The sequence below is a fragment of the Hippoglossus hippoglossus genome, chromosome 2 (genome assembly GCF_009819705.1).
Source record: "Hippoglossus hippoglossus isolate fHipHip1 chromosome 2, fHipHip1.pri, whole genome shotgun sequence".
In the NCBI taxonomy this organism is placed as follows: Eukaryota; Metazoa; Chordata; class Actinopteri; order Pleuronectiformes; family Pleuronectidae; genus Hippoglossus; species Hippoglossus hippoglossus.
The window spans coordinates 1332103-1355497 of NC_047152.1; the positions used below are offsets into that span (position 1 = coordinate 1332103).

The following is a 23395-nucleotide window of genomic DNA, read 5'->3' on the forward strand; positions in this document are numbered from 1 at the left end:
TGACAACAGTTAATAAGTTAATAAGGCTACAGCTAATGATTATTTTACCATGGACCAATAGATCAATTAGCTACTCAACCAATAATACAATTTTGTCCGACTAACTGTCTATGTTCAGTTTACAGATGTAACTATTCTTTATTTAAACGACTAAAAACAACAAATGTTGACGCTTGAAGCAGAGAATATTTTACTTTTATTAAAACGATCGATCAATAATTGAAAAAGCTGCTAAATTAACTATTTTAATAACATTTCTGCCTAAATGTCATATTACAGTTGAAACCCTAACATGATTCTAACATGCAAACACATTTTTACAGCTCCTACCAGACTTATGTTGTTAATATCGTCCAACACAGGTTGGATTTTGCAAAAAAGGCTGTTGTTCTGCTAAATTTGCTTGATTGCACTAGGCAATACTTTAGACATACGTTTTACAACTACAGAGGGGCCATTGCAGACGCTGTGTTATTTTGGACAGTCTCAGACAAAAGCTGACATCTATAAGGGGTGATATCTTTCATCAACAGTCCAAAACACTGGCCCAACATCTCCACTGATGTTAGAGCGGTGGTACCTGCTTCAACTAGCTTTTACAAATCAAAGCATTCATAATATACCATTAAATCAGGCGGACGAAACTCCTTTCTATACAACACATTCTGAAACATCCTCCTCTTCCACTTAACTATGTATCACACTCTCTTCCAGTTTTGGCTCCAAGGCCCTGAACAGAGAATATTTTTGCTCATTTTGCTGCTGGAGGACTTAAGTTGCGGTTGTCTGTTGTTTTTTTTCCTTCCATCCCCTGATGTGCAGGTGGAAAAACATTGCAATTGTGCAGGTTCCCAAACCACACTTCAGAGGGAAAGCAGTGTGTGTGAAAGAAAGACACAACGTTAGGATTAGTTGAGCCTCCTGCTGATTTTGAAGTTGATGCATTCTTGAAACACACACTTTTCCAGTCACTTAAGGCTCATTGTGAAGTTTTGTCAAAGTTCCTGATTTTCTTTGAAAAGTAAAGTTTGCGTCTTCAAGTCCCGAGAGCTGAAACACCTCTGATTGAAGCCTGACTTTCCCAAAGCACTTAAGTCATTATCAGCCTGTGAAGGAGAGACTAAGAATGAATATTCATCGCAGACTTAATTTACATGTTTAAGTTAATGAACTAAGAAGCAAGTGGCCCAAACCTGGATTTACATTTCGTATTTTTAAAATACTCCAACCACCCACTTAACCTGCACATCCTTTTGTCCTGAGAGGGCTCCTCGACTCCAGGGGCGCTCTCAGCTGGGGCTGGTCTTTAAAAAGGAACGAAATACAGTAAGTGTCCCATTAACTTTGTGACTGCGCTTAAATTGCCCCAGTTGTATTGTAGAGGGTAAAGTGGTGAAGCTATAGGGGAGGTAACCCTAACAATTTAGGCTAAAGCATCATGGGAGAGCTCTCTACCTTTTGTGCAAATTCAGTCAGTCTGGATATAGATCTTGAGGGGTTTTACAAGATTTAATGTCCCGTGTTGTGTGTGTGTGTGTGTGTGTGTGTGTGTGTGTGTGTGTGTGTGTGTGTGTGTGTGTGTGTGTGTGTGTGTGTGTGTGTGTGTGTGTGTGTGTGTGTGTGTTCCATACAAAAAGGTCAAACAAAGTAATTTCCTCCCCGAGCAATGATAAGTAGCAGACACAGCCCTTTGAACGGCCTCAAACCTCAGGCTGGACCTTTGAAATGCTCCAGCCTCTAGATTTAAATTATTACTCAGCTGATTCAAAATCTGAATTTATAATGCCCAGGGTCATTGGCTGATTGGTCACGTATCAGGTCAAATAAAAAATATAGTACAGTGGAAAAAATAACACAAATCCATCAAAATGTCCCAGAGAAGCAGCAGAACCTGGCATTTGACAAGATACTTAAATGACGTGATAATCACTGCTTGAGCGCTTGATAAATGGCTTTAAGGTCTAATCAGAACCCTTGCTGATTAATTTCTCCTGACTGGTTAACTGTGAGGCGTGACTGATATGTCCGTGGCGTAAGGTGGAGCGAGATGAGTTACACAGCGCTCGTTACATGCACAAGCAGTTTTAGTGATTATGCAGAAACTTTGAAGTTAATAATCTCTTTTTTTTTAGAATTTCCGTTTCAGGTGATCCAGAATTGCAAGTCAGCAGTGAGTCAGTGTGAGAAAATGGACATCGACCTTCGTGCTTCTTAGCTCTGTCTCAGGGGCTTATCACCGAGGAGGGGCCACGGTGCAATTTAGCAACAGTGTTCATGAATGCATTTTTTTTATTTTTAAGTGTAAAAATCTTTTGCACTCTAATGCATTGACCAGGATGCGGGTAAAAGTCAAACTCTGACCCACCATCCGATTCCTACAACAAGATATTTGAGGATGAGTAGTACATATTAGGAAAACTCTGGCACATTGCACTAAATTTCAGCAACAACAGGAAAGTAGAGGTGTTCTAAAACTTTTGGTTGTGTATCTCCAAAATCTAAATTGCATTGAACTTGAGTGGATTGTTTAGATTAGACAGTTTGTGGCCTGGTAGCTGTTATTTCACACTGCATGATGCTACACAGTGCAAACAGCTGCATGCGAATATGGCTGCTATGAAACTAAATCCAGTTTGGAGACACAACAGAGGTGTCTCATAGGACAATGACAAATGTTAGGGACGCCGTAACCTCAAGATATTAATATGTATGTGTAGGCAAATACACTCACAGTGTCCAGCCTACTGCTAACATGTTCAAACTGACCTGAGTCGTCATGACAACCTGTAATAGCTGTTGCTTCAGTCACAGTCACTCATTAATTCAAAAGCAGGAATTATTAATTTGTGTGCATGATTAGGACAACACACCCGTCCCCTGCTCTGCTCTGTTATCAGAGGACACGCTGTATGCAGCTATTTCTATTAGCTTTCCAGTCGCTGAATTCTCGGCCAAAGCCACTACAATCATATTCACTGCAGAAATGTAATACATATCAAGAGAAATTGAGATTATAATCTACTCTGATGGACCATCACATGTTGGACTCATGTGTATGTGGCACAATATATATATATTACCATGGCTGAACCCAGTGATGGATTACTTAACTGGGCGATACCACTCCAAATCCAAGCTGCAGTGTATAAGAAATGAAACGTTTAGATGCGTTCTCGCTGAGTGGAGCGTGTGGGAGCGGAGCGGCCAGGTCTGCGCCAGCTGGCTCCGCTGCTTTCTGTGATCGGGAGGTTTGACACATGATGCAGCGAAAAAAAAACAACCTGACAGGCTCCAGTTACCACCTTCCTTGTTACCAGGTATGGATGGACGTGTATCCACCGCGTGGTGAGATATTCTCTGCCTCTCACACAATGACTGAACGCGAGAGGTGATGCCTCTTCGCTCAATGATGTGATTACATCTTTTTTATTCGGTGTTTTAAACAGCCAAATGAAAAGATGGGGAGGATTAGTATCAATAACAGCGGTCTGTGAAGTATATGATTAATCAATCTGGCTGGAAAGGTTTTATGGGGAAAACAAGCTTCAGGATTTTTATTTCGTCAAAAATAAACTCCCCTTTGGTTTACTTGAAGCTCACATACGGAATACTAATGGCAAAAATCCCCTAAAATAGTTTTTCTTTCTGAGTTTGTCAGTATTAATTTAGCCATCCAGTCTGCGCTTTAAGTCCTGTATTTTTTTGCCCCACTAGCCACAGGTCATTTGCCGACCATAAAGCCCAAGGATTGAGTTTATCTTTAGACTTTTTCTCTCAGTCACCAGTGGGCCATTTGTGATGAAGAGAGAAACTAACTACAGAGAAACTAATTTGGTTTATTTTATTAGCATCATCATTTTTGTGCAATGTTAGCACATAAAATACCACTGTGCAAGATTCATTTTAGTGCAGAAAATGACTTGCAGAAGACCACAAGTGAGGAATGTAATATTTATTGATGGGAGCATGTTGCTCCTCTTGTATTTTAGATTTGAAGCCCTGCTATAACTGTGCCTCATAGGGAATCACTAGCATGGCTGTAGATGCCTCTTTACAATCTAGCATATATGAAAATAATCCAGAGAATCTATTAATCTATTTAAGATAATAGATACGATTTCAGATGATAGTACATTTTCAAATTAGTTGACATTTAGGTTACATCAATCCATTGGTGTCATCCTGCTGTTGCTGTAACCTCATGCCCAAACATTTTTATAAGCATTCACCTGATTGTTTTAGAGTGTCTGGTTTTGTGTGGTGCACGAATTGATCTGTTTGAAAGAGAGAGAAAAGGCACTGTTTGTAGTCAATACGCTGGCCTTTTCAGCAAAGACAACCCGAAGAACCAGGCTCCCTGCCACTGCCTTTCACTGCATGTATTGGGTTCCTGGTATGTTGAAAGGAAATGTTTCAAACAGGAGGAAAACAAGGGGGAAAAGACCTTGTGTCAATGCAGCAGATTTTGTGTTCGAGCACTTGGGCAGAAACTGCTGCATAGTTCATCGAGGAGGCAACTTTCATAATGTGAAGTCGGAGGTTATATTTCCACCAAGAGCACTTTGTGTTGGGATGTGCCAATGCCTGGAAGTTTCTGCACAGCATTTCTCTAGACAGTAACGTTTTGCATTTAGATTTTAGGAATAAACTAAGTCAGAAAGAAGTCAGTCGCAGCTAAAGGGTAAAAGATGGAGTTTTTTTCTTGAAAGCGAGGCTACTTTTTAATGTTTTATTTTAAACACGCAGCTCTACATTGCTACACTACACATTCCTGTAAATTCCCAGTTGTCTTGTGTGCAATGCATTATGCTTTGGTGCACAGGACCGTCACACTGCAAATAAGATCTGTCCTAAAATGACTATTTCCTTTGCAACTGTGTCTTAAAAGGATGTATTAAAAAACTGGTTATCCTATGACTTTGCATTACATGTTTGCTTTTGTCCCAAAAGATGTGTTGTCATAAAATTTGGTCAAGATATTCATGGTCCCAAGAGGATGAGTCCTCACTGGTCAGCTGTTATCCTTAACCACTGACATATCTCAGCATCTTCAGGATGGCACAGTATTTGGTGTAGACACTCCTCCCTGATGTTGGCATTTAGGTCAAAGAAAGTACTTTGTTCTGGTGGAAGATCAGAAGTGAAGAGTTAAATATTAATGCCATCGAGGTGAACCTTAAGAGGCAGTTTCTTCTCCCTGCTGTGAGTCTCCATCCCTGAGATGGAGCGCTGTTTCTATACACGATGTTGCTCTCTAAAATCCTCTTACTCCACACACACACACACACACACACACACACACACACACACACACACACACACACACACACACACACACACACACACACACACACACACACACACACACACACCCTCCCATCCTCCCATATACATGCACAGTTGCGCACAGTTCCTCTCATTTTCTCTCTGTCTCTCTCCCTCTCTCTTGTACACACACAAATACTCATACTCACACACACACACACAGCGTGGATTTGTTTTCTCTGTGATGAGAGGGATTATGGGATAAAGGAGGCGAGGCCACGGCAGTTTAGTTTAGTTCGGACCAAAGCTGCTCTCTGCAGCAGCACAATGAGAAACACAGATGAATGTCGGGCTACACACTGGAGATCCGCACAGCCGGCAACACCGCGGCTTCTGTATAATTTGAACACAAGAGCCTCTGATTGTGATTCTGAGGTGGCGGCGGATCTGCTTTTCTTTCGGATGACTGGAGATCAGCAGAAACACAGGAGTCCGACGGCAACTGAATCGAGAGCAGTGGAAGTGGAAAGCCTGGACTGTTGAAATGGATCTATTGCTTCTAGGGAGGACTTTAGTATCGGCTGTTTTTTGTTTCCCTTGCAGTCGGTTCTAACTGAAGCATTGACGGACGGTTTTCATTCTCACACACTGTAAGCTATGACTGACTGATGTATTCAACCCATCCACAACACAATATGGGAATGGATCAGCTGGATTCTTTCGGCGATGACGTCCTCATCTAGTATGCATTTTTTAACCTCTTTTATGAATTTGTATTGTGCGTGGTGACAACTTATATGGGTCCTTAACTCTATCAGTGGCAAAAGGTCAAAGTGCTGATGTTGTAACATGTGCTTCTGCTGTGTAATAGAATATCCGTCTGTTTTTTGGCATTGAAAAGCCGTTTATCATTTCATTATTACTGTAACTATGCATCAGCTTGTTGCCACAGATTTGAGGTCAGAACAATAAAGTCGAGTCTTGGTGGTTTATGGCTGTGGGACAAAAGCCCCTAAAGATAAATCAAACATGAGAATGAAGTGCGTCGGCTCGATGCTTAAAAGCAGCTGCATTCTTCCGGCTTCATGAACATCTGTTGCATTTCTGATTATTTCTGTGGAGATTTATGGAATAAGCACCTTATGATCCGTGCGTAATTAGTCACGAGAGTCAGGCAGCATTAACCTTTGAAACGATATGGTAGCTGGAATATGGTGCTTGTAACCAATGTTACATTTTGTTTTACCACTTTTCTGTTGTAATCCACTGCAGTGCTAACATAGTGTATACTTTAATATTCAAGTTCTTCTAGATGTCGACGATGCCCCACTTTATGTGTCCGTTGTCCATGGAGGGTTCAGCTTCTTTGGTGCTGGCTCCAGTCATGCTAGCATTAGCTGCAGCTCCTGTGGGTGACATTAAAACATGGAACCCTCCTAAGCCCTTCGGTATATTCTGTGTTTGACCAGGTGGCTCATCAGGTCGGTTGCGCTTCCCCCGTCCAGATTTGCATTTCGCATCACAGATATTACAGCAAGCTCTGCTCTCACCATTGCCCTGACCCGCTGTGACTCGAACAAGCTGCAAAGTTGATGTAGTCACGATAGTCTCGCTCGCTCTCCTTTTGTATTTACTCAGCACAGATCATCTGTTTAACTCCGAACATTTTTCCATAATTCATGCTCAGGAGCCACATTGGACTCGCTCTCTTCTCCCTCGGCCTCTCTCTCTATCTCCGCTCTCCCCCGAAATCCTCAATCGCATTGTTAGTGCAATCTGCAGTAAGCGAATCAGCTGTCACATCGGTGCTTTCCCTCGCCGCGCTCAAACATACAATTCTGCAGAGCAACTGACCGTACATGCAGCCGTTGATTGCCTATCTACGGAGCCAACGAGCCATCATTTGACTGTGGTCGATTGCACTAAGCAGTGCTATCTCACACAAGAGGGAGAGTGATCTAACCAGAGCTGTGCAGAGTGTCTCTGGGTATCTTTATTTATTTAAAGTGGAGGGGGAGCTTTATAAATTCACATTTGATTCTTCTCTTAAATTATTTATTGCAGTAGACAGATTGAAGTATGTAGCTACATTTATTGTGGTGTTTGAGTAATGCTCTGTAGATCGTCTCCCCGAACCACAAAATCCTAAGATTCAGGGTTGAACACGAGACAATATTACTGACTTTACCTTTTTTTCTTGTTTTTCAGCCATAAGAACAAAACGTCGGGCTGGCCGCCCCCTGGCTCATGGGGTGGGCTGCAGGGCCCTCCTTACAGCTGGGACAGCATGAACAGCACCAGGGATGGACGGGATTGCCTCACCAAGTATGTATGAACATAATCGCCAAGCAATCTCTTCACGCACAATCATGCAAATACCTCGAGTTTCAACCGTCACATCTGGTTACATCGCGGCCGACCACTGGGGAATTGCAGCGTGGATGTAAATCAGTTTGACCCGTAGTGATTAGCCCTCATTGGGCAGATCTCTAATGATTCCAGATTCTTGTTTAGGTTATCATGACACAGCAAGAACTGCCTTCACTGAGAATCATGCCTTGAAATCCAAATACATACGTGAGAAGTGAATGGACATTGGAAATTTGCACTGATACAATTACGTGCAGAACGTGAAAACAGTGCGTTTAGATGTATACGTGCACAGAATGGACAAATATGGATTATAAACCGTTTGAAGAATAATCCAAGGGTCTAATGCAGTTAAAGCGTGGCCAGTTAAATATGCGCCAGAATGGAAGATGAGCTAGACACAACCTCAAGCCCCCACTTGGTTCCACAAGCCCTATGCTTTCCCCACTTCCACATACCTCCTCCCTCCCACATGCACAGAGTGTGGCCAGGTCATTTTGCATTCAACCTGCATGTCTGCGTAGATTTCTCATGACGCAGGAAACAAAAACCTCTCACCAGGCAAACGTGCAAATGCTCCGTTGAACTGTTGCCGAGGCGCCGCAGAGACAACATCATGCACAGTGAATCCTATTCCAAATATAAACACTGGATAACAGGCTTTCAGTGAAGATTTCGGACGTCTTTATCGGTAAGAACAGAGATAGTTCCAGCCCCTCCATCCCTGAAGTTGCCATTATTGTTCTTGTATGGTGGTAAATCGAAATTCCACTCCTCAGATTGTAAGACCCAAGTCTGGTCCCTGCTACTGCGTAATATATGTTATCCTCCCTTTCTTCCACTTCTCAGTGGAACACCTTCCTTATATTTCCTCTCGTTATCTTTTCTCTCCATTTGTTTTTTCATTCTTTTCTCTCCAGTCTCTTCTCTTAACCCCTTAATGTCCTGCTCCTCCTGCTCCTGCATTTTCCCTCCGACCTTCCCTCCCTCCCCTCCTGACCTCTCCTCTCCTCCGGCCTTCTCTCTGCATCGATTCCTTCTCCTTGGTGTCCCTGCTTTCCAAACATTTTTTTTGTTTTGCTTATCACAAATGCCTTATAACTCAAATGTGATAGTGGGGCTCCTAAAAGCTCTGGAATGCTAATCAGCTATCATATTGCTTTATATGTAATTCAACATTTTCACCTTTTCTTCTCCTTTTATTCCCTTTTTTAAAACTCTTGCCTTTTCTGCCCCTTTCCTTTCCACCTCTTAGTAACCCCACCCATTACATTCTCTCCCTCGTCTCTCCTCACGACGAGGGAGTCAAATATAAGGAAGATGACAGTTGTGGCTATGCAGCTTTGTTCCCAGAGAGAAGCTGTTTGCTTTTGAGTTGGTGATGGAGTGTCCCTGTCAGACAAGTAAAGTAAGAAAAAATGGAGATGGAAGGAGAGTGAGTAAAAAGCCAATGATTTATTTAACTGTATCTCTACCTAGCAGGTTTCTGAGGGCTGCGCGCTGCTCGACCACCGTTCTCGAGCACTGCCATTAACATGGCTATAAATATAAATACTGTATATAGCATGATATTGTAATTTTTTGGAGGATATCAGTGAAGATACTGACAATGAAACAAAATGCCAGACATCAGGACTCTGTTTAAATCAGATTAAATTAATTTACAAAGTACTTTTGTCCTAGATGACTTCCTTCTCAATAATCATCAGGGATTTGTATTACAAATCTTTTTTGAGACAGCAAATAGAGGCTATGTCTTATTTTGCACTTATGGATGTAAATAAGTAGATGTAAACCTGTCTTAAAAGTCTTAAACCACCTCCTTAAAATCAGGGAAGTGTTTTAATAATAACAACGTGATTATTTACTGGTGATTTTTGACCTGAGCATGTGGCATCAGTTTGAATTTAGCGTCTCACGTGCTCTATTGCATTTGACCTTTTGTTGTCAGCTTTCCCCTGACCCTCTGACATCCACGCTCTGCCCTCCATGCAGGATTAAACCCCGCCGACCCTGACAGGGAAGATGAGCCCGCATCCCCGATTGGAACATGCTTCATTACAGACAGATTTAGTTTGAGATTTCCGTATGTACAATGCAGACCCGCGCGATAATGAGGGCGAGAGAATGAGAAAGCGCAAGGGGAAGAAAAGGTGGGAGGTGGGGCGGCGATTGAGACTGATCCGGATTGGTTGGAGATGAAGTTGCATTCCCGTATTGGTCGGAACATTCTTCATCATCATCAGGCTGGGTTTAAAGCTGCAGGTATATTTGTACTGCAGTAACTTGATGTAGCCACACAGGTCATTTATTAATCTGAGAAAGTTCCTAGTTTAGTGAGCGATGCCAACATCCCACAGTGGCACACAGTTCCACCAATGTTTGCCGACAGATAAAACATCTGTGACCGTGTGGAGGAAAGGATGGATGAGGCAGGAAATTCGCATGCTCCACCATATGGACGGCCGAGGCAGTCGGAGATGGAGAGGATGTTGGCCAGGTAACAATAGACACCCTGCGCAGGACTTTATGTGCAGGGAGGAAGCGACGGCTGCCAGGGAAGCTTTTTAAGCCATGAGAGAGGGAGGGTGGGAGAAATGGAGACAGACAGAGAACGAGTTAACCCCGCTGAAAGTGTATTTCACCTCTTAATTAACGGGCACTCTGCATTCTCAGTATCTCACTGTAATCTAATATGGTGCATTTACACTTTAGTGGTGCTCTCATCCTAAGTGACTTGCAGTAGTGAAACGTAACCTGCATTGACGTTGCATCAAATGTCGGTTGCCGTCATTGTTAGTCTCACATGAAGAGAAAGACATATGATATGCTGCAGAAAAGATTTAATAAAATAGGTTCCTTCCCGATTGTGAATAGGCCCCAGACTAGGGAGGCGAATCATTTCCAGATTTAAAATTCCAGGCATCTCATAAATGCAGGACCTGGCTCTTAAGCGTAAAATGTGGTGCTAATGGCCAAACCCCAGCCAGGGCTGTGATTTATGAACAGCTGATCGCATCATTCATTTCAAGTTTAATGATATCTACCCAGGTTAAAACTATTTTTGACTGTAGGAATGAAGTCATTGATTGGATTTTAATGTGCAATTTGTTCACATTCAGCCCGTAGAGCAGGTTTGATCTCTGAAACAGTCATTGTGCTTATTACCAGCAACGTGTCCTCTTCTGTCACTATTTGCTGAGTCATTGTCCGTCACTCTGGCTCAGTCGGCAGCCAACAGTCTGAACTGCTCTGTAAGTGAATCAAAGTCCTCTGTATGATGTCCTTGTTTGCCTTATCTCTGTGGCTGAATGGATATTTTGATTGTTACTTACCGGATTCCTCCTCTGCTGTGTTTTCCAGCCAAGTGTCCCAGAGCAGCTCCCTGGAGGAGGTTCACCTGGATGGGGTCCCCCCCGCCCCTCGCCTGGTAGAGATGAGACGGGACCCGGTCCTGGGCTTCGGATTTGTGGCCGGCAGTGAGAAACCAGTGGTGGTCCGCTCTGTCACGCCAGGTGGGTTTCAAACTGTACTCTCTGTAAATCACATATTAGACAGAATAAATAATGAAGCATCATGGTTACCTGACATTCACACAAGCACCTGGCATATATTTGTATGTATGAATAGTACTGTCGGTTATATTCTATATTTTACATAATGGACCCAAAGATATGTAGTTATATTTATATTTTCTTGTTGAATTAAAGTCAGTAAAGTAAGAATCTCATATTTCCAATGATCTTAGCATAGTAGCTAGTGATATATATATAATTATACTAATCAATACTGACACCATACTCCATCTGGGGTCGGAGTATTCTAGTAACATTCACTGTTCCAAGCTGCCATTTACAAGTGTAGGCGATGCTTATGTTATTTTGCCGTGTCAAGACTCAACCCTTCTCCTTTCGAAGTTTGTAGTTTTATCCACAAATGTAGAAAGACAACGCTCCTTCACCACCTCCCACCTTCTAGAAATGAAGCCAAAAATATCCTGGACGCATTTACAATGTTGCTTGGGTTTGGGTTTTAACTGCACACATCGTATTCAGGTCAAATTTCTGGCTCGGGTAGTGTTGGGACGAAAAAGGGAATGCCTGACAGGTTCGGGTCAGGCTCCGTTAGCTTTCTCTCGGGCTTGGACTGAAAATTGCAGCCCGAGCTGCACTCTATTAGACATGCATTAGTGTGATAAGAAATGAATGCCTAAAATGAAAACCATCTGTGTGAAAAATGTATTTGACTTGTACTTTGACTTTTTAGTTTGGTCCACTAACATGGAGGAGGCAGGGTTTATGACATATGCTGCAACCAACCACCAGGGAGACGTTTTGACTTTTGGGAGCAGTCCTGTCATCAATCTTTATACAATTAAACAAGAAAAACACACTGTGCTGTCTTATTCTCATCTTAATCGGGTGGGTTCATTAATTCCTCCTTACGATATTATTTGTGCTAATCAGTGCAAACACTTGCTCTAATAACTGTTTCGAGGGAGACCATGCAGACTGTTGCCTCTTCCTGCCTATGATTAACAAGTGAGTAGTATTGACCCACGTAAGAAAGGAAAAAACACAAATTCATGTTTTCCTGGAAGTATTGTTTATTCTTGTTGATTGCGAAATGACTGCGAAAACACAGCTCGCCGACGCCAACCAGCCGTCAGCTCCAGTGGCTGCGCAGACACACACAGTGATTAGGAGCCTCAATCAATCAGGGCTGAATTCCAAACAGACGGCTGAACTCGTGAATTTTCAACTCAGAGGGCTGAGCCAAGGAAGGGAGTGTATGTGACACACATTTCATATGGCAGGAGGCAACACACACAAACAAAGTAGATACGTTTACAAAGGATCTGTATTGCAACACAAAATGCACACGATCGCACACACGGATTCACATGCTGATTCATCCATGGGCCGTCTCCGACAGACAGACACACTGTTGCTTTGATCGAGCAGTGGTTTGATCAACTCCCGCTTGTTTGCTTTTATTTATTTATTTACGTGTGTGTTTGTGTGTGCGCGCGTGCGTGTAGGTGGTCCATCGGAGGGGAAGCTGTTGCCAGGCGATGAGATCATCATGATTAACGACGAGCCCGTCAGCTCGGCTCCCAGAGAACGAGTCATCGACCTCGTCAGGTAGATACAGAAACACGAGGGACGCTGTGTTCTGTCAGAATCAATGACGGCTGTAATAGTTTGGTTTCGGCCACTCGGGTGGATTTTTCTAAAGAAATACAACAACTACCTGACCCACAATCCTTCACTGCAGCTTATTGATACTTACATTTTTTAAAAGGGAAAAAGGCATAAAAGATTCTACCTGGAACTACTTTTTGCCAAAGTTGCCTGAGAAAATGGTCATCAGTGAGATTTGTGCTTTTGTGTCATGGTATTAAATGTTCAAAGGCATAAATCTCAGAATGTCACCACATGCATGGCAATATACCTCTAATTTACTAATTTGAGTTACTAATTTGGACTCTTTAAAATGAGTTATATATAAAACATTTCCAAATACAGGATCATGTACAGCAGTAAAACATAATGTGGTATTAGGTGATTTATTTCAGCCTTTCTGTGTTGTCATAGTTATTATTATCATTCATATAACAGAACTCTGTAAAGCTCCGATGGAGTTCTCGCCCTGATCAGTGACGCTTTCCCCTCGTCTGCTCAATGCTTAGTTAACAGCTCGTAGACTTCTGCTCATCACGCAAACAAAATGCAGGAAGTGTTCATAATTAATAAGCCAAATTGTTTAGCGTTGAGCTAATTCAACGCACACAGCTCATCGTGACTCAAATCATGTTTCGGTTTGCTGGTCTTTATTTTTTTTAATGCAGAAATAATGAGTGGATATGTATGTGTGTGTGGTGGTTGTAACTGTTTCTTCTTGTGAGCTGTGATTGCCAGAGGCGTCTCATTTCCGCATCACCGTACCTAATCAAGTTCTTGTTGTTTGTTGCGATTGTCAACTCATGTTGCCGTGTGTGTGTTCTTGTTTCAGGAGCTGCAAAGAATCCATCATGTTGACTGTTGTCCAACCGTATCCTGTGAGTAGATCCCCTCTTGTGAATGGATTTTTAGAACAGACCACATGGATTGCTCCTTATCTATGAGACCGTTATTCACAAAGTGACCATAACGCTGAAATTTGAAATCTGAGAGGATTATTCGGTTCTCTTCCTCTTTTTTTTTCTTTTTTTCCTCTTCATCTTCTTATAGGTCCCATTTATCCATTAATTTCCCAGATGATACCTAAATATAATTCAGAAAAAGAACGTGATGATAATGAGTAATATCCCCCAGTATGTTGTTATTGCTGTCGTTCATTCGTAATCTCACAACCATTACCCTGAAAAATTCTTTTTTTTCCATAAAGGACAATGTCTGTCTGCCCTTGTCTCTCCTGCATTTAAGACAAATCCCATTAAACAGCCCGGTCCAGCGATGAATGGATCCTACTGACATATTTCAAATCACTTTTTATATCTTTCTTCTCTGTGCCATTGAGCTCCAGTGCCGTCCAACAACTATTAAACACACCGGTGGCGGTAGACATGTTTAGAGTGGTCTGTTATGTCCCATGATGCTCATTAGCAGATTGAGCTTGCCAGTCAACAGTCATTTCCAAGGTCAGGAAGTTTGTAGGAGATCATGTGACTTGATCGGATCGAAAGAATCGGCGTGGTACAACCACAAATTGGACCTTGAGGTGAGAGGGTGTGTCAGATGTTGTCAAGGGAATTGTAGTTTGTTGGCAATCCAGTCAATCGGACGCCTTAGTGTAAATACTCTACATCTACATGGAAACCCTAATTGTTAAATAATTAGAGATGACGTGTCACTTTTTTGGTTCTGATCGTTTGACACCAGACTTTTCCTTTAGAGGGGAAGAAACAATGACTCTGCATTCCTCCATTTAAATGAATTCATCCTGCATCATGCATGCAAATACAATCAAATATGATATATTACATTTTATTGTTCACACCCTGTTTGCTTTTTTCGTCTATGTCAGAAAATTCAAGCTGATGTCTTTATCAATTTTCAAGACTTAATGTGCCGGAACCAGTTTTCTTTCCTCTTGATTTGACCATGTGTTTATGCTTCTCTTTATCTCTCCCCCTCCATCTGTCTGTCTCTTTCTTCCTCTCTCTCTCTCTCTCCCTCTCTCTCTCTCTTCGTCTCTCTTTTTGGACGGACGCCTCCTAGTCCCCTAAATCAGCGTTCATCAGTGCAGCCAAAAAAGCCATGCTCAAGTCCAATCCGGTCAAAGTGCGCTTTGCAGAGGAGGTCATTATAAACGGCCAGGTTCCAGTCAGTACCACACACACACTCTCACACACACACACACCCACACACACCCACACACACACGCACGCTTATGTATGACCTATATAGATGATGCCAGATGGTGGCAACTTACCACATAAGTCAGACAATTCAGTGCGGCGTATAGATGATTTCAATCGTAAAAATTGTGTTACAACATGACACTTTTATGATTATTGTAATTTGTTTCAGGCATTAAACACTTCACCTGTTTTCTGTTCTCGTGACCATTAACGCTCAGGATGAAAAGACCGATCACTTTCCTCCTCCGCAGAACCCGGTGAAGGACAATTCTCTTCTGTTCATGCCAAATGTCCTGAAGGTCTACCTGGAGAACGGGCAGACAAAGTCTTTTCGCTTCGACAGCAGTACCTCGATCAAGGTTTGTGTGTCTGTCTGTGTGTGTGTGTCTGTCTGTGTGTGTGTGTGTGTGCGCGCCACCCCTTAAGGCACGCTCAAGAAAATTAGCAGTCGCTGCAGTATCTATGATTACAAAGAGAGAAATTCATTTGGAATGCAAATTAGCGTCTGTCTTGATACACTCGCACGGACCATGAAATTCAATCACTTCTCGAGTTCCATTTGTTCGAGCACCTCGTTCAAGCAAAGAGCATGCTCTCGTTTTTATTGGGGAAATGCAAACTTAATTTTCTTCATAAAGTTAAAGAGGTAAAAAAGGCTGAAAACTGGCCAGGGGGCTGAGGCGGCACAGAATCACAATTTCTGCCACAGAGGGCTCCTCTGAAGTGGAGGAACCATCCCCTCAAGAATCCCCTGAAGTGGGCTGTAGTGTGGTGGAGGACCATGAGCTGGATCAGTTCAAGATGCTGGCTCCAAACCCCGTTGCATCCAAAGCCAGAGCTCTCGTAGCCGAGGCGGTGCAAGTGCAAGAAGGAACGGAGGCTGTCTCTTGAGTGGTAACATTACGTTAATTAGAAGGCTAATGTCACCATGAATATATTTGTTGTTCTTATATATATATATATATATATCTAAAGTTTCCAACGAATCAAAAGTGATACACAGCCCCTCCCTGGTGATGTAAACAGATACGTCACCTGCCTGCAGATCAGCCAAATTCAATTGCAAAAGCCGAGTTTCAACCAGGAGAAGGCAGTTACTATGCAGAACGTTTTTTGAATTCAAACATGTTGCTACTAAATATCTGTAAACTTTGGTTTTCTGCTGAGAAAAAGTATAATGTAAGTGATCAAATCACTGGCAGGTCTGTTAGTCGCTGGAGAATTTGACTAAAAGTCATTTTTTTACCTTATTTTGGTCGAGTATTATTTCCTCTTCGTAAAAAACAAATTATAAGTCAACACTACAACTGTTTTTATGAATGTATTTTTCTCTCTCTCTCTCTATCAGGATGTGATCCTGACCCTGCAGGAGAAGCTGTCAATCAAATGCATTGAGCACTTCTCCCTCATGCTGGAGCAGAGGGCGGAGGGATCTGGCAGCAAACTGCTGCTCCTGCACGAACAGGAGATGCTTACTCAGGTACGGGATGTTTTCCTTCTCCTTTCACTTTCTTTGTCTCCTTCTCTGTCTGCCACACACACTCAGATACACACATCAACTTGCACACACACACACACACATCAGTATTCAAGCAGCACTTGGACCTCGGTGTCAATTTATCAGCCCTGGAACAGCAGGGGCGACAGCTCACATTACACCTACCCTCCCTCACACACACACACACACACACACACACATTCATCCACAGTGCCCGCTACATTCTAATGAGGTTGCACTATCACAAGAGGACAATTTTAATATTCATACCACTCAGTTCAAGCTCTGCATGTGCCACACACACACACACACACACACACACACACGCACGCACACACAATGGCAGATTAATGTTTCAGAGTCATTCTTCTCCGACATGTTTGATAAAACATACGCTACACCGTAAAACACCTGAGTGTCAGACTCGGTGACAGGTTGGTATAATATGATGCCGTAACAATGATAACATTGAACCATATAAATCCAGTGTGAATCCCACCCCCACTGTCAGAGAGAGGTTGAAACAAATCATCTAGGCCTATATTGCGATGAGGGGTCACTCAGAAGTTTATTGGATTGAAGGGGACAGTAGGTAATAAGGTTGGGCACCAGTGAATTAAACTACTGCTCCCTTTTGTCTCACTTTCACTTTATTATGTTGCTATATGACGATGGATTGGTAATAAATCTCTTATATATGATGTTCTACTGTGCTTTTAGTACTTTTACTTTGGTATCTCTGTTTACTATAATAAATTTGTTACTATAGAATGGCAGTCAGCTCCAAGGCCAAACAATCTTAGCTCTTATATTAGAAAAATAAAACAGGAAGTCATAGATCTTTGCACTTACATCAGGATCCTCATAATAATAATAATAATAATAATAATAATAACTTTGATTAATATAGCGCCTTAGGTACCCAAGGCTGCTTTTAAGAGTTAGAAAATAATTGGACAGATAAAAATAGTAGAAATTCCAGCGAGTGATAAAGTAACTAAAGGTCAAAAGCCTTTTGTTGTTAAGGAATCTTTTAAAGGTTCTCAGGTAGTCGGTGAGTCGACCGTATCTGAGGGCCGCAGGGTAAGAGATGGAGTGCAGGGGGTGAGGAGGTCAGACAGGTGCTGGGGAGCCGGGGCATGGAGGGATTTGTAGGTTAGGAGGAAGTTAATATTTAAGGAACTGACAAAAATGCCACAGAAAGTAATACATAAAACTTCCTTTGCCCGGAGCTGCACCAAAATTCAATGGGTTCTTCCCTGACAACACCATGCACCACCCAGCCCCTTGCTTTGGTGCATATTGGTGCAGTACGGGTTCTACAGATGCCTAAATATCCTGACTTTCAGGCCTTGCACATCAGCCAACAAGTTCCCATAATTCCACTCCATATATCCAGCCCTATCTGCCTAGTAAATACCTCCACCCTCCATGTATCTCCAATTACTGGTAATACTATTACCGATACATGACACCTACTAATACTCCTAATACTGCTACTTCTTGCACTGAGCCAATGTTAATCTCATGGCTCTTACACCTAATCCTGCTAATGCTTCTATTACCACCAGTACCACTATGGCCACTGCTACCATACCTACTGCTTTTAGTACTACGAATATTCTTTATGTTGCTGCATGCACCTTATTCGAAGAGCAAACACAATGCACTTGAATTTCTTTTTATTGGCTTATATAAAGTAGTAAAGTGTTTTTCGCTCTCTCCCGCCTCTGCGACCCCAGGTGACCCAGAGGTACGGCTCTGACAAGATGAAGTGTTTCTTCAGGATCAGCTTCGTGCCGCGGGACCCCGTGGAGCTGCTCCGGAGAGACGCCGTGGCGTTTGAATACCTCTATGTGCAGGTGATTCTTAAAGCTACTTGGGATTATTACCGTGATTTATTATAACAATAAAAATCCCGTTTTAGGTGGATAACTCATCTTTGAGAGGGGTGCAGTTTGGATCTGACTTTTGATTACATATAAACTGAATGAACCCTTTCGAGACAAACCCTCATTTGCAAATAAAGTCCTGAAATAAACCCACTCCTGCCCTGGTAAAAAATAATAAATGACTACCCCATAAGATTCTTTGATAATTAGTCAAGTGAAACAGCCTGAGAGAAGGAAGGCTAATCATCTCTTCTTGACTCGTGCTTCAAAGTCCTTCATCAGGGAGTGGACCCTGTTTCTCTTTGAAGGAATCTCAAACCGCCAACATTAAGAACTTGCTTGGACTTGGTGGGGATTCATTGTTGCTCTAAAGAGAGACGATATCCAGTTCACAAGCCTAAAGACATGATTTGTTGGGCTCTCGTGTGACTTTTTTCTGCTTCTCTGTAGTGTTGTAACGACGTGGTCTTGGAGCGGTTCGGCCCCGAGCTGAAGTACGACGCCGCGCTGCGATTGGCTGCACTGCAGATGTACATCCTCACCATGACGACCAGACAGAGCCAGAAGGTCTCACTCAAATACATCCAGTAAGTGTGTGTGAATTTAGTGGGGGTATGTGTAGCCACTAACATGATGTGTGATTTTAAACAGCCTGGAGCTGCACCTTCAGTAATAAATGACGGCAGAAGATTATCAGAGAAATATTCATTGTTGTTTTTAGTTTTCTGGTTAAACATTTAAAGATCATATATACATCATATAAGTAGAGTTTAAATATCGAAAAGAAATAGTGGAACTAAAATAAAATGTGTCACAAACACAAATTAATATTCTGTTCACAATAATATCACCCTGGCTTACCAATTACCTGAAAGAGGATTTTTCTCTATTTTATTTTTAGTGGTATCTTCCAGCTAATACACCCCCGTAAATAGGCTCCTATTCTGTGCGTGCTCTTTCCAAAGAGCAATTCTCCTGCTGAAAGTTAGACTCCGAGTTCTGTTCCAGTACCGACAGCTTTAAGAGAGTAAACACATCATTTTTAGCCTTTCACTGCGAGTGCTTGTCCCAGGTGCAGTGGAAGAGTCACTTTAAACGTAAATCGATCTCCTCGTAACAGAAAGGAATGGGGTCTGCCGGTGTTCCTGCCTCCTGCCGTGCTGTCCACCATGAAGGAGAAAAACATCAGGAAGGCTCTGACACACATCCTCAAAACCAACCAGAACCTCGTGCCTCCAGGGAAAAAAGTAAGCATCGCTCTTTTGTCTTTCTTTGCCCTTGTTGACAAACTTCTGACACACACGCATTTGTTTTCTGATGCAATACCTTAAAATAGCATCGCTGCCTCACTCCACCTTGTCCGGGTTCCCACCCATGTCAACCTACGACCCGTGTGTCGAGCCGGACCTTGAATGATAATGCAAATAGCAAGCAAGGTTCATTAGCACACTGTGTGCTCGATAAGACATTCACATTCACTCGCACGTGTCCCAGTCAGGTGCCACGGACCCAGCTTCACTTGAACTATCAGATTTTTTTAAAGCAAATCGTATTAGAATAGGCCAAACTCCTCCGTGAATGATTCAAATGAAAATGTATAAATTGAAAATGATGGTGATATGTGACTGAACGATCGGTCCCCCTCCTGCTTCCACCATAACAAACATTACAAGATTAAATTCTCAAAGTGATTTATTAGATGCGATGTCTTTGAGAAATGAAACAGCCACTGAAACAGATTGTTTGGACAACATCACTCATCAGTAGGCAAATTAGAACTGCTCTATGTCAAAGCCCATCATCCTTTGTGCAGCTTCATGCAGCGGATGATGGGATGTAGCTGAGGGTAAACATGCCTGAACTCCATTGGTTTATATGCTAATATACGTGTGTAATAAAACGCCAGTCAAACCTGAAAGATATTGATCTCTTCCCTCAAAGCCCGAGCAGTATGAACGTGCAGGTTAATCATTTGTATTCACAGTGGCGGCTGATATCTCGTCTAATCATTAGGGAGGAATACGGCCGAGCAGCACCAATGAACTCAACGTCGCCGCCGCTCCAAATCAGCTTTCTCATTACGCTCGTGAAGTTATCGCTTCGGCCCTCATCAAATCAGGCCGCTCGCTCGGTTTTGTGGAAGGGCCGAGGACTGAGCGAGAATTTCATAGCGGCAAAGTTATGTTTTAATGGGGATGTATGGTTTCACCAGGCGAGGTCAGACACTGCCATTACCCTTTTGTTTTTGAGACAGGTAGTGAGGTAAAATATTAGTGGATTATACTGTCGTCCAGGTGTATTCTCAAATTTAGGGGACATTAGGGGACTATAAAGCAAATATAATGTGCAATATAAGTCTCATGAATATTCTAAAATGGTTATAAAGTCACTGCTTTTGCGTTGAGTGTGTGGATATATATCTTATACATGAAGCTTTAGATGCACTTTTGGTTCTTTCATGTTTGATTTTTAAAAATCGTTGAGGCAAGCAAAGCCATAAAGAGTTCTGCGGTGGAGAAGCTCTTCAGAATTTGATCAGATTTAATTTATATGATGGGATGTAATGGAAAATCAGTGGTCCAGATCAAAATGGCTTGAGAAATGCGTCACATCCTGACATTAGAAGACAAATGCTTCTGTTGGGTTTGAAGTGATTCCATTTCAGATGCTTACTAATGCAATTCTCTCCTCTCTGCAGCTGACTGCTTTGCAGGCCAAGGTGCATTACCTGAGGTACCTCAGTGAACTCAGACTCTACGGAGGGAGGGAGTTCAAATCAATACTTTTGGTAAGGCCATTAGTTTTAGAAATGATGAAGGTCTGAGGAGAACCTTGTGTTTGGTCAAACTCGCTGCTAAAACCTTTTCAGACTGATTATAGGTGTCTAATGCGCACACATTTACTTTCTGTAGCAAGGGGAGAAACAGACAGAAGTGACGCTGTTAGTGGGCCCACGATATGGCATCAGTCATGTTATCAACACCCGCACCAACCTCGTGGCCCTGCTGGCCGACTTCAGCCACGTCAACCGCATCGAGATCCTCACCGAGGACGATGTCAACGTCCGCCTGGAGCTGCACGTTCTGGACGTCAGGGTGAGTTCCTTTCTGTACCAGCAAACATCATTTAGTCTGACACCATTTTTAGTATTTGTTGATTTTCCTCTCTTGTCTTCTTGCTTCTTTTTTACAGCCCATCACACTCATCATGGAGTCAAGTGATGCAATGAACCTGGCCTGCCTAACAGCAGGCTACTATCGCCTCCTAGTGGACTCAAGGAGATCTATCTTCAGCATGGCCCACTGCAACCACACAGGAGGGGATGACAACAGTGAGTGGTTATTAAGTGGTTATTTTTTAGTTATTAACTAAAAAATATATACAAAAATACAATTTCTAAATATTATTATTTATTATAAATTATTATATTAACATGCTTCATATTTGTCAATTAAACAGCTGGGGGAGAGGCCTTGCAATAACATTGTGTCAGAAGGGTAGATGACCATCTGGCATGTTATGACAAAGCCTTGTACAAGAAATGTAAATTAAATACACAGAAAAATATACCAATTTTTAAGGTATTTTTTTAAGTTTACTTTAAGTATTTAAATCTTTTATTGAAACAATTGTCACTGGGGTGAGAATATATTTATATTTCTTGAGGAGTTCAAAGTTTCATGGCAGAACACTCCATAATAAACACCACCGAACAAATTGAGAAGTTGATTAACTCTCTTTTTTTATATTGAGATGCTTGAAAAATGTATGTTTCACAGTGCAGCACAAAACCTCACAGTCTTGAAGAAGAGCTCTCAAAAGTCTTGCGAAGAGAAAATCCTTTAAAATGTAATCATCATGAAATATAAAACACATAAAGTAATAAAAACCCTGTGTTGCTGCTGTGTGCAGGTCAGGATCGTGTGCTGGAGTGGCCGTACAGCACATCTCTGGGGGAAAATGAGCAATCACCCGGCCAGGGAGAGGTCTACAACCGGGACTCTGAGTATTCAGGCAACGGGCAGAGAGAAAACAGCATCTCCCCGTACTTCCACGAACCCCAAAACCCCGAAAGAGACCTCGGGACACGGAGAAGTCCATTGCCCCCTCCTCTTCCCCCCGCTACCAGACACAAACCTCAAGACTCACCTCGGAGTGCCAAAGTGTCGTTTATATTTGGGGGGGACCAACCTTTGAACAAGTCTAAGAACTTGGGCTACGAGAGACTATTGGAGAGCCCTGAGGTACCGGAGCACCGGCCGCTTTACTTGCACAACAACACAGACTTTCGGTCACAGGACACGGTGCCATTTCAGTTTAGTGGTCTGACACATGTCTATAGTAACATTATAAGTGAGGAAGGCGGCGAGGAGCCACTGCTGAGAGACCTGTTTTATCGCGACACGACGGATGACGCAGAGGATGACGATGATGCCTCCTGCGAGGAAGACTCCACCGGGGGGACACCTGTGGGCGATGGCAGAGGAGGGGGAGATGAAAACTGCAGTAACCAAGGAGGAGGGCTCGCCACGGCAGCTGGGAAATCCACCTTCCTCACCCTTTCTGGTTCTACGGATGACATCATCGACCTGACGTCGCTCCCCCCTCCCGAGGGAGACGGCAGTGTCGACGAGGACGAGGACGACACGCTGCTGCAGACGCTCAACCTCGCAATCGCGGCCCCACCGCAGGGTTTTCGGGACAGTTCTGATGAGGACGGGGCACCCGAGGGGAGGCCGCTAAGCACACAGGACAATGACGATATCCCGGTATCTTTAATTGATGCCATTCCAACACATGGAGAGGGGGAAAGTTCCAGGGGAGGGGAGACGAGGCTGGAGAATGCGGTTGTGAATACTCTGCAGGCACTGGAGGCTCTGTCTGTCTCTGAGCAGAGGCCTCCCCCGCCACCACCCAACAGACACAACCCAGGTTGGTGTTTTATCACCATCATTTCGGTTTTCACAACTTTATACTCAACCTAACCTACCCCAAATAAATCCA

At 42.8% G+C, this 23395-nt stretch overlaps 1 protein-coding gene across 5 annotated transcripts in view; it reads left to right on the top strand.

The window, feature by feature from the left end:
* Positions 1–23395, top strand: part of LOC117776732 (FERM and PDZ domain-containing protein 4-like) — a 53918-nt gene that overhangs the window by 25894 nt on the left and 4629 nt on the right. For 3 of the 5 annotated variants that reach the window (XM_034610961.1, XM_034610985.1, XM_034610978.1), the window contains exons 2-15: positions 7474–7590; positions 10999–11150; positions 12677–12779; positions 13651–13696; positions 14859–14963; positions 15220–15360; positions 16350–16481; positions 18242–18361; positions 18842–18978; positions 19512–19638; positions 21090–21179; positions 21304–21486; positions 21584–21722; positions 22304–23323. In XM_034610961.1, coding sequence (XP_034466852.1) covers positions 7474–7590; positions 10999–11150; positions 12677–12779; positions 13651–13696; positions 14859–14963; positions 15220–15360; positions 16350–16481; positions 18242–18361; positions 18842–18978; positions 19512–19638; positions 21090–21179; positions 21304–21486; positions 21584–21722; positions 22304–23323 — 2612 coding nt within the window. Of the gene's footprint in view, positions 1–5525; positions 6008–7473; positions 7591–10998; positions 11151–12676; positions 12780–13650; positions 13697–14858; positions 14964–15219; positions 15361–16349; positions 16482–18241; positions 18362–18841; positions 18979–19511; positions 19639–21089; positions 21180–21303; positions 21487–21583; positions 21723–22303; positions 23324–23395 lie in introns of those variants that run through there. The other 2 variants (XM_034610952.1, XM_034610970.1) reach the window with 2 other exon arrangements.